Here is a 17744-nt window from a genome sequence, read left to right as displayed (position 1 = left end):
ACAGTAAGATTCCTGCAGAACAGATCAAATTTGCCATCAAGTGCTGAGCAGATTCAGCTCTCCAGCCCAAAAGTGTAAGGAGAAAAGATGGGAGCTCTCTCAGAAGGCACCCTCCTGGGAGCAAGCAGCTCCCTGCAGAGGTGTGCAGCCCCAGCTGGGCTTACGTGGAAACATCTGGCTCTACACTTTTGTCTGCACAAACTTCTCTGCAAGAGCAGTTCCCACCACGCCACAAAGCCTCAAAAGCTTAGTAAGTGGTTTCCTTTAAAATCAAGTCCAAAAGAAGAAACGCATCCCGCTTGCAAGCAATCGGTCAACACCTCGGTTTCCAGCAGCAAGTGCAGCCAGAGTGTTCCTTCATTGTGCCCGAGCAGTTTGGGAGCAGGAAAAAGATCTATAGATCTTAGAAAAAGAACTAATCATCTGGGGCAGACAAACATGACAGTTCATGGCAGATGCCTCAGGGTTTTAATTGTTTTACCGTGAGCAAGCAGTGCAGTCGATACTAAAGCGGCATCAATCAAAGGAGCAAAGTAAAAAGTAATACAATTTAACTCTCTCCCCCTTCTCATCTAATTAACCTTCAGAAAGAAGCAGTCTGGCCGCCAGCCCCCTCCCCACCACCATCTCCCCGGGGAGGTTGGCCACATGGAGGGTGAGGTGCTGATCTCTCCTGCGTTCCAGAGCAGACGGCAAAAGCCCCCACTGCGGCAGGGAAACTGGAGCAGCTTTTCCCCTTGAACGCTCCGGTAAGCACAATCCCTGCTGCATCTCTCTAAGAGTGTCAGAGACAAAAAAAAACCCAAACCCACTTCTTTGAAAACATGGAGTTAAAGAATCACCCACTCCAAATGGCCGGTTGCTTTCGGCTCCTCCAGGCCATGGCAAAGCTCACAGTTGCCTACCTTACAGGCTGCCAGGGCCAGCAAAAAGGCAATAAAGCCTCCTGCCAGCCCTGCCCATTCAGATCCCTAGGAGGTCAGGCTGGCAGATGCTGAAAGAAGGGGCAGGGGGGAGGCTGCTTCTGCCCCCAGCTGCTGTCGGTGCCACAGGAAGCCTGCCATAGCTCCTGGGTCCAAACCTCTTGCCAGCTCCCTGCCCCAGCCCTGCTGCTTCTCAGAGCAGAAACAGCTCAGACATTGCCAGATTGGCAATGTTCAATTCTGCTTATGTTATCTTTTTTTTTTGGAGCCTTGTGACAGCTCTAGCTTTAATGGAAGATGAAAATTTACTCCTGCTTTTCCCATATCTCAGCATAATATAGAGCATTTTAAATGCGCTACAATTTTTCTTCAGAGAAGCTAATGAGCATCAGTTGTCAGCAGATCTGAAAAGACAGCTTTCCTAGAAGGAGAAGCAATCATGTTAAAACCCAGCTTTGCTTTCTCATAACATCTACGTCTCTTGTCACAGGGAAAACGTGGCCAGGTTAGAGTCCAGGACTAAGAAGTGTTAGGTCAGCATTGCAGAAGCAAAGCAATCGACACGGAAGGCAAGGAAGTGGCTGTTATCAGCTCTGTCAGTCCTTGACTGCCAGCAGAAAGACCCAGGTCCAGCTGCACAACATGCCAGGGCACGTGTGTGCACGTTGGAGGGCACAGCTCCCAGCACAGGGCACAGCTCCCAGTGCCAGCCCTACATCTGGTTCCTAAGCAATACCCAGGGCACTTCTGGGCGTGCTTAAAATAAACAACTTACCCCGCTCCCTGGTACTTCTTAGCGACCCTAACACGATGCTCTTTCACCTTTAACTTGTTGCCTCTCTGACACCTGACTGAAATCCGAGACCACCGGATTTTTCAGGAAGAGGAAAAGGACCTACTCCCTGTTGTTCACACCTGGTGATGGGATAGATCCTTTGGACTGTATGTACTTCTTTTAAGTTAAACTCTATGATTTGTGTCAAGGTTGCCAGGAGACACAGGGCCTGTTTTGAGATTCTTAGAAAGGGTGGAGCTCAGCTGAGGCGGCTGGTATCTCGTTTTCATCCCAGACTTTGCTGTTCAGTCCCCATTCCCCCCCCTCGCTCTTATGCAAGCTCAGGACTTGGCTCAGGAGCAAGTCGTGTTGGTTGTGAGGAGGTGTAACTGCTGGGGAGACACAGAGCAGGCAGAGGAGACAGCAGGTCACTACCTGCAGGGACACGGGCTTTTGGGTGCTCCTGCTCGATGCCATTCCCCCTCCTTTCTCAGGGGATGGACGGGCAAACCCCAGGGGGCTGCAGAGCTTCAAGCTGAGAAGAGCCCTACATGTTTCAAAATAGCCAAGGCAGCAGGAGTTTTGCAACCACTCCTCTTCCCTATTCCACCAGCACGCAGCTTTCCAAACCTGTCAAAGCTTCCCACTTGCAGAGCTCCACCAGAGCGTTCAGCTCTGTTATTAAATAAAGCAGACAGGCTTGTTCTCTCCTTTCAGTTTCTTCACACCTAAACTACAAGTGACCCTCACCACGGGATTGCCTTTTTTTTTTTTTTTAAATAGTGACTTCCCTTTAGTTGACATGCTGGTTTATGAGATCAAAGCACAAAGTAACAAACTAACCATCCACATGGGATTATTTCTAGCTTGCCTCCCAATTTTAAAATCAAATTGGTAGGACTGGCACAGTGAAAGACTGAGGACAGTCAGCATTTCTCTTTATTAAGGCAGGTTAAAGTCAAATATGACCAATACAGTCATTAAAACAGCAGCTGTTGTAGCTATTCTGACAGGCATGGTAACACTCTCCCACTGAGGGAACTGGACTATTTGCCCTGGAACTAGGATGGAAGCTGTAATAAGCATCTACTATATAGTTCTTAATATGGCTTAGCTGGCCACCCAAACAGCAGCAAAATCACAGGACTCCTCCAAGAAGCCCTACCTTTTCCTGCTCACAGCCACAGGAATCTGTGTTCAGTTCTGGGCCCCTCACTACAAGAAGGACACTGAAGTGCTGGAGCGTGTCCAGCCAGAGGAGAGCCACCAAGCTGGTGAAGAATCTAGAGAACAAGTCACATGAGGAGAGGCTGAGGGAACTCAGCATGTTTAGTTTGGAGAAGAGGAGGCTAAGGGAAGATCTCATCACCCTCTACAACTACCTGAAAGGAGATTGTAGAGAGGTGGGTGTTGGCCTGTTCTCCCAAGGGAATAATGACAGGACCAGAGGAAATGGTCTGAAGTTGGGGCTGGGGGGGTTTAGATTAGATATTAGGAAGAATTACTTTACTGAGAGAGTGGTCAGGCATTGGAACAGCCTGCCCAGGGAGGTGGTGGAGTCACTGGAGGTATTTAAGAAACATGTAGACGTGGCACTTCAGGGCATGCTCTAATGGGCAAGATTGATGGCGTTGAGGTCTTTTGTGTGTATATGGTTGGACTCGGTGATCTCAGAGGCCCTTTCCAACCATGAAGATTCTGTGACCTAACTAGGCTTGCCCTGTCCACGCTACCAAACTTTATTCACAGCATCACACATGGAAATAAACCCCCTCTCTAGGATTTCCATCACCGGAGGTGACAGCTCATTCAGGCTACCTGCACGTCCACTGCAGGCAAGGAGCCTTCCTTGGCCAAGAACAAGGGTCCTGCAATTGATCATTACACTAAAAACCATCCCCAGCTTCATTGTTAGTTAAGCACAGAAGCTTCTCACAGTTAACACAACTGTGTGTCATGCTGCATTACTGCAGGGTCAGAGTTCAAAGACATACAGTATGGGAGAGGGGTGGAACAAGAAAAGCTTTGAAGTAATCAAAGAAATTGCATGTAAAAATGCTCTGATGTTCAAAAAAAAAATGCAAAATGTACCACTGAAGAGACTGCTATGCAACCTCCATCCAATTTCCTTCTACAAAACTATTCTGAGAGCATTTTTTCCACCACCACCCCATTCTGCTCTCCTCTTTGTCAATAACTGGGCCTGCTCAGTGCTGGGAACAGGTACAAAGGAAGACACAGAAGCAGTGGAGTCAGCAGCATCTGGTGTTCTTTGCCTTAATCACGTCCTTAATTTTCTGTGCATATACCTACCACAATGTCACCTGAGCTCATGGCCCATGTGTGGAACCAGCTGCGAGATGTCCAGCAGGAGAAGCACACTGCAGAGGCTCCAAAGAAACAACATGACATTTCTTTGTGGAATCTAGTGCCCTGAGGGCTGGATTGGGTATGATGTTGGGAGAAGAGCATCCAAACTAGCCAGGGTAAGGATTGCTGTACAAGACAGCACTTTTTAAGCCTTTTTTTTTTTTTTTTTGGCTTAAGTCAGCTGTTTAATACCCAGCTCCTGTTACCTACAGCTCTATAAGAGAGAAAATAGAATACTGTTACTCTTATTTTTAGAGAAAGGTGCAAGCTGGGAGAAGCAAAGTGATTTTCTCTACCATCACGTCCGATGGCAGACTAAAAATAGAGAAAAGAAGTCTCAGTTCTCCATGCCCTAAAATACATTGCCTCAATGTATTGAGATTGATAATACAGTCTTCTTGTCCTTCAAACAAATTCTCACTGTCATCCCAAAGACAGAACAACATAATTCTGATAAGACCCCACCTGGAGTACTCTCTCCAGCTCTGGAGCCTTCAGCACAGGAAAGACATGGACCTGTTCAAACGGGTCCAGAGGAGGCCATGAAGATGATCAGAGGGCTAGAGGACCTCTCCTATGAGGACAGGCTCAGAGCTGGGGTTGTTCAGCCTTGAGAAGAGAAGGCTCCGGGGAGACCTTATAGCAGCCTTCCAGTACCTAAAGGGGGCCTACAGGAGAGATGGGGACAAGCTTTTTAGCAAGGCCTGTTGCAACTGGACAAGGGGTAACGGTTATTAACTAAAAGAGGGAAGATTTAGACTAGATATAAGGAAGACATTTTTTAAGGTGAGGGTGGGGAGACACTGGAACAGGTTGCCCTGAGAGGTGGTAGATGCCCCATCCCTGGCAACGTTCAAGGTCAGGTTGGACAGGGCTCTGAGCAACCTGATTTAGTTGAAGATGTCCCTGCTCATTGCAGGGGGCTTGGACTAGATAACTTTTAGAACTCCATTCCAACCCAAATTATTCTATGATTTTTGCTGTCCCCAACCTTGCAATTTTGAAGGTGGGGAGGGGAAGGAGGAATAGATTTACTAGCTCGTCTTCGAACTGAACCCAGTTTTTCTCCTCAACTCAGAAGCAGGGTTGCCCACATCCCAAGGAGATGTTCTCAGGCAATTTGTTCTGGGGAAAGTCTCCCACTCATACACTCCCTCTCTCCACAGAACTCTTGGTGAATAAATTTGTGAAACATTTCCAAAAATGTTTCATTGCAATTGGACCATTCCCTTGAAAAATTCTCAATTCAATCTAAATGTGAAAAAACACCTGGCAATCTAAACAGGTCAAGGATTCCTGCTGTGGTTTTTAGGGACTTGTCTGGGGTTTTTTTGGTTGTTTTTTTTTGGGGGGGTAGTTTTGTGGGGTTTTTTTAAAACAGCAGCAAATTCTACTACCAAGGGTCACTAGACTTCAACTTTGATTCATGCCTGAGGCTAGAGAGCAGGTACGGCCTAGACAGCAGGTACTGGAAGGGGTGCAAGAGGAAAGAAAGATTACTGCTCCTCACTTGGGGGTTCTATGGTGCCATTGGGATGCATCAGGATGTGCTCCTACACTGAGCACAGCTGCAGAGTCCACCCTTTTCCCAGTGTCCGACAGGTGGAAGCACGGAAGCATGGATGAGCACATGCTCAGCCCAGACAGGATGGGGTGCACAAAGGAAGCGTTTTAGGAGAAAAGGCTCATATCCCATGGCTTCTGTGGAAAGACAGGGGATAAATGGGCACATTGGTACCTGGTGGCTTGAGGGAAGATGCCATATCAGACCTATCGCTGCTGCCAGATCCTCAAATCCTAACTGTGGGACGAAGCATCACATTTCATCTCTATTTGTCCAGAGGCTGTAGCAGCTGGCTGCAGAATAGCAAAACCACCCCCTTCTACCTTGAAGGCTGGATTAGTGTAAGGCACTCTGGAGAAGTAACCAAAAGCTCCGTGTACATCAAAACAGCAGCTCTATCTACAGCAAAACAGCAGCTTGTCTCAAAGGGAGCTGGCAACGCCAAACATCAGCACTGCCCTGACTAGTTTTTCAATACCAAATGTGACAGGAGGTACAAAGTCACACGGGGACTAAAGCCAAGCATCCCACAAGATTCCCACCATCAACCACAAGCTTCAACCTACTCCACTGCTGGCAAAGGGAGATATAACCACCTCCTCAGCCAGCAGCTGAGCTCTCAGAGTCAAGGGCTCATGGTTCCAACGCCTTCCCTCCTGCAGTCTGACTGCATCCCGATGCTGCAGTCTTCAGCGCACCATCGCACAGACAGCAGCAGTTCTGGCACAGACTTGACACAGTCTTCCCCTGGTTTAGTAAGAAGCTTTTCTGCCCAGCTATTTTGAGGTTTTGTCCTATTTTTCTCCCTTTTTCTGCTGGGCAGCAGATACGCTGCAGGGCTGGAGCTTCACTGATACTCACCATTTAAGATTCTACCAAATGTTAGGCCTTCAGTTGTTCGACACAGGTAAAGACTTTAAATTAATCAGAGGTGACATCAAAAGCCCACCACACACACACACCTAGGGGCTGGCCGACAGAAACTGCCTGGAAGTCGATTTGAGAGGTTTGACTCCATTCTGCTAAGGAGTTAAACCAGGGGAGTTTGCCCACAGCTCTAGGTGCTTGGTTTGCTTCTTCATCTCTTCTGCCAAAGCCAAGCGAGATAACAGCTGAACTGGATCAATACACAACCATTCGGCAAACAACTCTACTTTTTAGGTGCAGTCTTATTACACAGACAGGGATTCAATGTGGAAGAGTCTCCAGCACTCACAAAAAGGAAGACAATGCAAAAAAAAAAAAAAAAAAAAAGTAAAAATTCTTGCCTAGCTGTATGGGCATGTGGAAACGACTCGGACAAGTAAGACTGCACCTACTCCATTAGGCAGGGTCTTTTCTGAAGTGCAACGATGGGGATTCAGGACCAGACCCAGGTGCTACCTAGATGGGAAAAGGCCATTTGCTCCAGGACTGCATGAGTGTTACCTGTGAATCACACAGGCCAACAGCAGGAGAGCAGGGGAGAGGTCACAGCCCCCTTAAATCCACCTCTGCAAATTATAATATCAAAGTTACGATTCCTTGGCCTGAGAATAAAGCACTATTGCAAAGGGGTGCAAAGAGTTTGCTTACTTGCCAGAAACCAAGACTCCACTAGCCTCCCTCAGCCCACCCTCCCTGTCTAATCTACATTAATAAAAGCAAGTAGTGAAAGGAAGTATTTTATACTTCAGATCTTCATGCCTCAGTGCATATACACTCCTTTCCCTTCCATGGGTATTTAAGACAGGGAGGTTTAAGAGTTAAACAACTTATCCCTGCTTCTTTCTGAGAGATCTGCTGTTGCTGGGGAAGGAAAGGGAGGGAAGGGTTTGGCTACTTTTCACCATCTTTCAAGACACTGAAACCTGCTGGTGTTCCCTCTTGGCACAGGAAAATTCATTTGGTTGGTTGTAATGACCCAACTCAAACCCAGCTGCAGTCACAGCTCTTCAATTCAAATTGTATTTAATAATCTCAATGAAGGGGATATTCTTATCTTTCTCTTCGGGTCCACCACCACAATTGTGCCAGCTGGAAAATCTCCCCAGATGGCACGTACAAGCACAGCAGCCTCACAGAAGAAATGCATTAACAACAGTCCAAATTTCTGGGAGATGGGGAGGGAAAAGAGGCCTAACCCTTGAAATGAAATTGCCCCATTTTAAAGAGGACAAAGCAAACTGCCTCTGGTGTGGCCAAAGATTCTGAAATTTGCTTTGAGCCACAGATGAGAAGTTCTGTTTATCTTAGGGTAGGTTTCTTTACAACACCACAGAATTCACTTTTAGAAAAGAACACAGGAAGAAGGTCCAGAAATTCTCCTTCACAGGACTTGAAGTAAACTTCAAGTAAACTTGAAGGAGCCATCCAGGAGAACTGTATTTATCTACTGGCAAGCCAGCAGTTCAAGTATCTCAGTATCCCTGTACCCAGTCAAGCTGCATTTGAGATATAGCCCAATAGCAATAGCATTTATGCTAGAGAAGAGTTAGTGAAGAATTGTACCTGCACAGAGCAGTAAAGCTCTGCACAAAATGCACATGAATCAAAAGTTATACCGGGTCTATGAAGCAGTGGATTCCTTCTGTTTACCTACAGCCTTCTAAAGGCAACTACCACTGTGGTGTCCATGCAAAGTGATCAATTAGTTAAGAAAAACATACTCTGAAATAAGGCAGGAATACTTGTCATCTTACAAGTTAGGATTTCATTGTCCATGTAACCATCGAGTGTAATCTGGCCACAATGGTCATAAGTCTTGACGAGGTCCCAGTTCAAAACAGCATTTCACCTTGTTCACTGACAGTCATCTACTGGATCTGCCTCACAATTCATTCCCATAACCCACTGATCAAAACCTTCCACTTTAAAGAGGAACAAAAGAGCAAGGCAACATCATGCCTAGTAAAGTTACACAATATTTAACCTAAATGTTATTCTTCCATTGTAGGTTATATGCAGCTTAAGGTAAAGGGAAATTGTTCTAGGCTGATAGATTACTGCACAACATAATAAATTGTCTATATAATGATGGAAAATTATGATTAAAACTTTCCAAGAGACTCCACATGTGGATGGGCTGGAAACCACTTAGCCTTACAGCCTATCTACCGAAACTGGAACGAGGTATTTGGGAGCAAACCAACAACCACTTCTGGAAAAGAAAAATCCTCACTCTTGCAGCTTCCAGTGGGATTTACCACTTCGTTATGTGAGACGGCTCCACACGTGCTGAGCAGACTCCTGGCCAAATCAAAAACAATTCACTCATTTCCCGCTGCGCTCCTCCTCTTCCTCCCCTCGCTGTGACCCAGACCGTGGTCACTGCCCTGCCTGTGCAGGACCCCACACTCACCTCCCTGGGTCACTGGATGGGAACCCAAGAGGGTTATGACTCAGAAGGGCCACCAGAGTTAAGAGGCTTCTACTCAGTACTGCAAACAAGGATGCAAACAGCCAAGGATGAGGAGTGGAACGGGGGGAGACGCAGTGAAAGGAGACTGTGACTCTCTTCTGCTGCAGCACAGGTTGGCACACGAGAGGCTGCTGCACTGGCGTCCAGCGTGCACGGCACAGTAGCAGTAAAATAAAACTTGACCTAGACAGCTGCACAGTTTTCTGATTTTGTACACATGACACCACTATTCACATCCGAACATTAATTGAGTTGTCCTGTCTCAAAAAACCCTCAAGATGATAAAACTGAAGCAAGAACAAGCCTAGCTCCTCGACAAGATCTTGTGGCAGAAAGCAACAGGAGAAAAGACTTAATATCTTTACCTCAACTTTCATCATATAGGTCCTTCTTTTACTGTCCTTCCCTTCCTATCCACAAACAAGGGCGATTCATTCTGAAATGGTACAGAATATGGGGGCATCCAAATCATTTGTTCATCCAATGTACCATGCACACACAGAGCTAGCCAGGGCCTGTGTCTGTGCTGGCCACAGTAATTTCTGAGAAAAACCCAAATAAACTCATTTCACTGTATCTCAGAGAGTATTCACTATATTAAACCTGTGTCTGCCTTTAGCAGGAGTTGCTGTATGTAACGAGCTATGCTAGAGAGCTGAAGGGGAGAGAAGAATATGCAAGCTGAGACTGAAGAACTCATTACACGTGCTATGTATCAAATACAATTTCCCCAGCAAGGAACACTGACATGAAAATTCCCTGACTTCTAAAAAGGTGGCTGGGAATTGATAAGCAGAGATAGACAGAGGCTTAAGCTGGCCATAACACAACAGAATAGCGTTTAAAAGACATTGCACACTGAACTGCATGAAGTGGAAGAAAAAGCACAGGCTGGTCCCTCAAGCAGGTAAGTGCCTCACATGGAGACAAGGTTTCCAATGACTGAGAGCCATGAAAGAAGAATAAAGAGAAGCAAAATAAATCACTCAGACACACCAACCTACAAGGCTTAAAAAACAGCAGCAAGCATGACCCCAAAACAGATAAGCTGACTCAAGCTATCTGAGCAGCTGGTCTAGAATTTAAATGGACAGACAATTCCCACCTCCCCCCCTTTTTTTTTCTTGCCTTTTTTAATGCTAGTCATCCTCAGAGGATTTTCTTAGCTTTGTTTCCCTTCTTGTTTCTAGGAAACAGAACCTCAACTAGCTATTAAAAAAAAAAAAAAAAAAAAAAAGAGAGAATAAACCAAAATGAGAGAAGGGCAGGGAGAAAACAAAGGGAAAAAAACCTGAGAGGATGGAGCATTGGTCCTGCCACAAGAAGTAAAAAATCCAGTACATTTTTGTGCCCCTCACTCCTCCCACAAGACTGACTTTGTTACTCACTGCATAACCTTAACAGAGATCGAATTAAGCAACTTTGGGTTTATTTCACTTGCCAGCATAAGAACAGATGAGTGCAGGAAGCAGTTGTAAGACCTTCAGAAAGCATGTAATTTTCTTTCCTACATTGTCTCATCTCCCAGGACAACAGCCTTATATGAAATTGGTGGCCTAGAACACGTGGAGCACTCAATGCCTTTAGCCTTTATGGCAGACGTGAAGAAAAAGACTCCTATTAACATAAGCATCCCACCAAAATAATACCAGGAGCTGCTGTCACACACTGCTGGAACGAAAGCCTCATTAGGGTCAGAGAAAGGATAGAAGGTTCAAAAGCCAGGGAGAAGGAAAGAAAGTAATAATGTAACACTCAGCTCTTTGGCACCACTGTGGAGTCGGAATAAGCTCAGGTTGTGTTAAGAAATGCCTCTTACAGGACATTCAGAAATTTCTCAGGAGATTAAGAAACTCCTGGAAATAGAAAATCCAGAAAAGCAACTGTATTTAAAAAAAAAAAATATTTTAGGCAAACCAGAGACCGGAGTTAAGATTCTGCTCAAAGAGCACCACAGCTTCTCATGCACAAGTCCTCTTTCACGTACGCATTTGTATGCCTGGTGTGGATGAAGTCAGGATGCCTGGGGCGACTGTTTTGATCTCAACCAAATGAATCTAGGTATGTTGAAAGTGTTCTTAGGAAAATACGGAGTTGTTACGTAAATTCAGCTTTTAGGGGTAGGACAGACAGGAGGAGCAAAGCATCTGCATGTCAGGATTGCAAAACCTCAGTAGATGAGCAGAGGGCTGAGGAAATCACTTAAGTAGATGAAGGACAGCTGAAGGTGACCAAGCTGCATGGACAGGTCATGCCCGACTGGGCATGAGCCGTACCCAGCCTGCTACATCAGCCTCATGTAAGAAGCTTCCATGTCCAACAAATTCAAACAAATTGAAAGAAAAATAAACAAAAGAAAAAACCCGTGTACCAGAAATGCCAGGAGTTGTGCAAATCAAGAGAAATTGAATGGAAATGAGAATGGGGGGAAAAAATACAACAAAACAAAACAAACCCAACAATAACAAACTGAACTTGCGTCAACTTGGTAAGGTCTGCACCAGTACCCCTCTCATGTTTTGACTTCTTAACTAATGCTAGTTTTGTTAGAGATTATCTTGACAACAGCAAATCAAGACAGCATCACAAAACAGGCCAGTCATGGCACAAAAGCAGCAAGTCATATAAGGCACTGAACTGTTACAACACCCATTTGGTATATTCCATAGGTTTCTTGCCCAGGCCATGAGATCCTACCACCAACAAGTACGAACAGGAATTTCCCTGTGAAGCCCTAAGGAGCCACATAACCTTTTAATTACCCAAAAGAATCCCCAGGTGTCCTTATGCTTGATTAAATCAATGTTAGGCACGCACAAGCTCATCAGAGGACATGGCTATTAACAAAACTAGTCTATCTTTAGCTATGCAAGAGCCCAAAACATCTGTTTACTGCACTTGTATTCTTCTCTCTCTCCTTGCCCTCTTCAAGCGTGAACATATTCAATGTCAGAAAAGATGTAGAGGAAAAGGCAACACACACTGGAATATGTTTTCCTGGCTCCAAAGAGTTCAAGCATAAAGGATGCTGTCAAGTGCAGATGTGGATCTCAAAATGTTTGCAGTTAACCAGACTGCCCACTGACAGAAAAAGAGGCAATGAGCAGAAAATAAAACACATGAAATTCCATTTGAACACAAAGGAAAAATAAAATAATTTTTTTAAAAAAACACACATCACTTTCATGTTTTTTTGTTACTGTGAATGTAGTCAAACAGTGGCAGATGCTGCCCAGAGAGGCACTGAGGAGTCACTATTCTGTCCTGAACAGTTCCTGAAGAGTCACTATTCTGTCTTTCCAATCTATTCCCAGTACAGTATCATATCTTTTCATCTAAGTCACAGATATACCCCATCTCAACAGGCACGCTTCCACTGGCAAAGTAAAATGGTTTTTCTCCTGAGCTTTTTCAAAATGCCATCCGTTATGAGACCTCTACCTGCATCTCTCACAGTTCCTTTAAAAATTTTCAGGGGATACGTTCTTTCAGACAAGTTCCATCCCACAGACCAGCAACTCTGACATGCTCTGCTCCTCCATGGACACGTGCCCTTTGGGTGAGTTCTACCTTCAGCAAGATCTGGCCCCAGACGTCTATGATTTTGCTAAACATGCAACTCACAAAGCTACCTCTCCAGCCTTCAGCTATCTCCCTCTAGTAGCTCTTTTGCTCTCCAATCAAAGTCTCCTTCTGGATATCTCTATCTGGACTTAGAAGACTGCAGCTGATGTGTTGCACTCCAGAGAATCCACATAAAAGGGGCACTCAGCCTGAAATCTTTCTCCGCACTTGGTTGAGGAACATGGTAAATCATAAATTGCGGGGCATATACAAGAAGGCTTTTGTCAATTCATTGAAACATCACCTGCTCCATTAGGTACTCACTGGCTTGAGAATCACATTGATTTATGTGTAAGTTCACCACACTACAGAGCATAGTTTAGAAGTCCACAATGTATTTAACTCCCAGCTTAGAGCAAGAGGAAGGAGAGGGGTTCTAATGAAAGGGATCCCATTAAAACTTAGGTTTAATTACCTTAGGACAGGCAAAATGCAATCCCTCTCCCTTGCCAATTACGCTAACAGTGCTGAGTCTCATCATTCTTTGGTGTTAAACGACTAAGGAACAGTAAACAGCCTCTCTACAGAAGACCATAATGGAAACATCCTCAATCTTTACATTGATGCATCAGTCCTGGTTTACCTTAGCTTTGAAGAATGTGGTTGGTTAGTGACTCACCCTGCTGGATAAGCAACGAGGCCAGTTCTGGGGTCGCAGGCTAATCCTCTGCCTCCTGACACTGTTATCCCCAACACCTTCTCCAAAGTCACCTAGTGCATATGAAAAAGAAAACAAGAAGTATTATGAAACATGAGCGCAGTTCATGTGGACCCATATACAGATGTTGACAGTCTGGTTCACACTGACACAGAGAAGAATCACAGCTTCTAGAAATTCACTGACAAGCCCCCAGGTACAGAAGCAATCCTACTCAGTTTTCAATAGAGGCACAGTAAAATACAGCTGGAGTATAGAGAAAAAGTTATCAACCCACTGATTACTTTGTCTATGCCCAAGCATTGCAAAGCATTACAAAGACAAAGGATTACAAGCAGCAGATAGTACCGGTGGGAAGCTGGGATGCATATCCACTGCCTACCAATTCCCGTCCTCCCAGCAAGAGCAGTAAATCACTTTCTCCAGAGCTCTTTCCCAAAAATTGTTTTCAGGCTGACCCGTTCTCTTTATCTCCACAATCCAGTGGTAGATGGTTCAGCCTGGCCCCAGCCCCGTATTCCTAGGAACTGAATAGTCAATTTTTCCCATGGTGCTTGTGTTGGAAACCACATCCAGTGGACCAGGGTGTCCCTCCCCAGGAGAATCTCAAGAGACAGAACAGCTTACATGACTGGGTTCACAAGCCTGCACACCAGTGACCCATGCAAGAGACAGTAACCCAAAAGGCTTGCTTTTTGCTTTCCCCCCTGAGCAAAGATCTCAACTATTTTTAGGAAAAAAAATGCAACTGAAAGAGCTTCTTGGAAGACACAAGCATTCATAGCCAGGCCTCTGTCGCAAGAAGCCGGGAAAAGCAAAATCAAAAGGGACAGACAGACATGACACAATATTTTGGGGAGCACTCCCTGGCAGAGAAAGCACAGGAATTTAGCAATTACCCCAAAGCAAAAGGCTGTAGTGGGATTACACTGCACAAAATCTGCTTTGTGGTATAAAAGGACTCAACCTCTGAGCACAAAACAGTTCTCAGCCCTGGGGTTGTTTTGACCGACACAAAATTATTCTCTTTCCTTTACATTTGCACAGCTTGATTTTATTTATTATATATTTGATGCATACATTCCTCTTCAGCATTGCTGTCCCCGCCAAACTCATGGATTTTACTGGGTCACAGTCTTCTGTTTTTAATTATATCATCTAAGTTATATTTGGTTAAGACCTTAAGGGCATGGACGCGGCATAAGAAGTTACTATTGTAATAATTACTACTATCTTTAATAGCTGCCCTGAAGACGAACATCTTGTATTTATATCAAGGTGGTGCACAAAAAGCAGGGGCAGGGCAGGTTCCCCACGCCACCCTTCCCAAACAGCTTACCAGACCTGAGGCTCCTGGGTGAAGAAACAAGGTCTCGCTGAGCTCACGGCCCAGGTTACTAGACAAGGTGACAGAAGTCACCCCACACAGAGAACCACCTTGCTTCAACAGGTAAAGCAGTACTAAGGTGCCACCATTTAAAGTCCTTCAGCTAGTTCAAATTTGGCCTGCCTTCAAATCAGTGACCTGGAAAATGGAAGTTTTCATACGCCAGTCTCTGGAACAACTTGGTCTTTTTTTCCCCTTTTAGTAATAATATACCCCGGATACTTTGAGACAGTATGAGAGAACACCAAATTGTCCCCTTCCCTTGCAAAATTATTATCTCTGGAAATATGGCTTTTACAAAACGCCACTGGATTTTTGTGAAGTATAAGAACATACAATTAAAAATGCATTTACAAATCTGCCGGTAAAGAAAGGAAATAGTTTTGTTCCAACTTAATGTTGGAACAAAACTGTTGGGGTGAGGGAGGCTAGGAGGATATCTACTCTTCCAGGCTTGTTAACAATATTTCAAAACACATTTATATTTAAAGCAGCCTCACAAACACACAGAAAGAAAAACCCAAAGCTCCTACCGCTGAGATTCCAGCTCATATCAGCAGTTCCCAACCCATCAAACCAAGAGAGGTTAAAATTCCTATAGAAACCAAATTCTTGACAGCAAAGGAGGAAGTGGAAGAGACGTGCCATTCAAGTGCTCCAATCTAGATAAGGCACCAATTACTTGATGCTGTCAGCAAACATCAATTTAGCAATGCTGTGCTTACACTGCTCAGCACAGGCTTTAGCTGGGGCTGGCTGTAATTGCAGCTATCTTAAAAGGCACTATTTGACCTTGGCTATACAGCTATTCAGCAGCAATTCCGCAACCTACTTTCACCAACAGGTACATTTTTGCTCTTCGAGGATGTATATCTCAGTGTGCAGTCTTACGCCACAGCTGAGCTGATCTTACCTCCTTGGAGGTTCCTTCCTCCCTCATCCCACTCATCCCAGTGACACCCCAACCGTTTCCCTTGCCCCAGCACTGGCAGGACAACCGCCTGAAAACCAGCAGAAAAACACGTTGGAGCTTTTGTTTTCCATTTGCCAGCCTGGGGAAGCCACAGGGAGCTCAAAGCCAGGGAAAAGAACAACTGTCCCATCAATCCAGCTGTACTTCCAAAACCCACCCTGTACTTGGTGGTGTGGAAAATACTGCCGCCTCCCAGTCTTTAAGAGGGAGAGAAACTGAACAAGAGCACTAACTGGTTCGCTTTGGCACTCTCACCCCACCAACAGCAAAACATCACACACTCTCACTCCAGGGTCTGTGGAGGCCCCATGCTGCTCTGCCAACACACTATTTGTGGCAATTCTAGGAGGTGGAAAGTCCACGTTTCTCCTATGGTCAGCACACAGCTTGACACAAAAGGAGTAGCTCAGACTTGGGGTCCAATTACTGTACTGCCAGTGAGCATCTTCTGGCCTCCAAAAGACCACTCATCCCACTAGAAAAAGAACAACTGTGAAGGCCATACCACTAGTATTGACAGACCTAGTGCCAACAGACTCATAACTAACTTTCTGAAAAAGACTCTCTCCCTTTTGCTCCTAGTCTTAGCTTAAAAACCTTCCTAATGTAAAGAATCTGAAAGGGTTCTTTCCCTTGAAAGAGGGAGCCTATCCAATGGATGCTCTTACAACACCCCCACATGATAATCCTGGAGTATTAAAACCAGCTTGCTTTGAAAGGGAGTACCCACAAATTTAAAGTTTGGTCTTATCACACTTGTGAGCTCCACTCCCACCACCCTGCCCAAAATATACTCTATGCCCATGACCAACCTCCAGACTAGGTGATGTAAGAGCAAGAGATAGTCAGTCGCTTGTCACAAAACTTGACAGAAGAGTGGAAAACATTTCAGAGAGGAAAAAAACCAAACAATAGGCAGCAATGCAGTATAAATTGGATTCCTCCCAACTTGCCAGCTAAAACAAAGAAATTATTAAGATAGTTAATTAGGACAGGAATACACCAACTTTAACTTCCTAATCTGAAATTAAGATTTGTCAGCAAAGGGCAAATTTGTTGATACAGGTCTGCCATTATCCCACTTCCGAAGTTACCACCTGCCACATGAGGAAGTGGGTTCCTGCCTTGTTGTAAGTACAGTCTCCCAGTCCTACACAGCCACTGCCCATTCACACAGGTCTCCTGGGTGGTACTTCAGCACACCCCAAGTGGAAATAAATTCCCAAGTCTGATCTGAGCAAACCACAGCTAACCCCTGATCTGGGACGCCATGTTCGTTACCAATAGCTCCCACGTTGGCCCAACTTGCTTCCTACAGTCATCGGACGTGTCACTGCTTGCTCGGGCCTTCACAAGCCATCAATGGGCCACCTCACCTCCCTCATCCAAGCCTGGAAACAACTGCAAGATTAAACCTGTCATTTTGTGCGCCTAAATTAGAGGCGCAGAGAGGAGGCCAGCTAGCCACATTTGTTACTTCATCTCGAGGCTTCTATTAATAGTATTTGGCACTTTCAGTCAGGGTTCTCCACACGATTTGCAAGTGTTATTAAATTGATCCACACGCAACACGCTTCCGCAGTTCACTCTGCATTGTCACTATGCTACCTGTAACCACCCCATCTCCATTCCTTTAAGGCCAACTTTTCAGATTTGGAGGCTCACTACACACAACTCACTGAGGCACCAAAACCAGAATCAGCTGTGCAGCTAACACCTGTCTTGCAAAACTTGATATTCACCCATTTTACAGGCTCAAATCTAAATTTGGCTGCGCAGAGTTGCACAAACACATAAAGAATATTTTAGTGCCTAAGCAGCTCACTTACCCTTTTCCTTCCACATCAAATCCCAAGATCATCAGATAGCTCCCACACCTCATAGGACCAGACCAGTAGAGTCCTGAATTGCAGGACTTGAAGTACCAACAGGCATTCATGGCATCCAGGTCTTCCCAGAGATGGGGCCTTGCTGCAGCCCAATCCCACCTGGAAGTCAAAGGGCACATCTGAGAGCAGCCCTTGCTTCCCTCAGACACACTTGTGTGACAAAGCCATGCCATCTCTGCCT

At 45.3% G+C, this 17744-nt stretch overlaps 1 protein-coding gene across 3 annotated transcripts in view; it reads right to left on the bottom strand.

Annotated features, from left to right (window-relative positions):
- The window catches only part of MAPKBP1 (mitogen-activated protein kinase binding protein 1), a 100685-nt gene that overhangs the window by 57271 nt on the left and 25670 nt on the right, over positions 1-17744 (bottom strand). For all 3 annotated transcript variants that reach the window (XM_014950326.1, XM_014950328.1, XM_014950327.1), the window contains exon 2: positions 13276-13367. In XM_014950326.1, coding sequence (XP_014805812.1) covers positions 13276-13367 — 92 coding nt within the window. The remainder of the gene's footprint in view (positions 1-13275; positions 13368-17744) is intronic.

Source organism: Calidris pugnax, unplaced genomic scaffold (assembly GCF_001431845.1).
Source record: "Calidris pugnax isolate Ruff unplaced genomic scaffold, ASM143184v1 scaffold68, whole genome shotgun sequence".
Classification (NCBI taxonomy): domain Eukaryota; kingdom Metazoa; phylum Chordata; class Aves; order Charadriiformes; family Scolopacidae; genus Calidris; species Calidris pugnax.
This window is presented reverse-complemented; position numbering and strand designations above follow the sequence as displayed.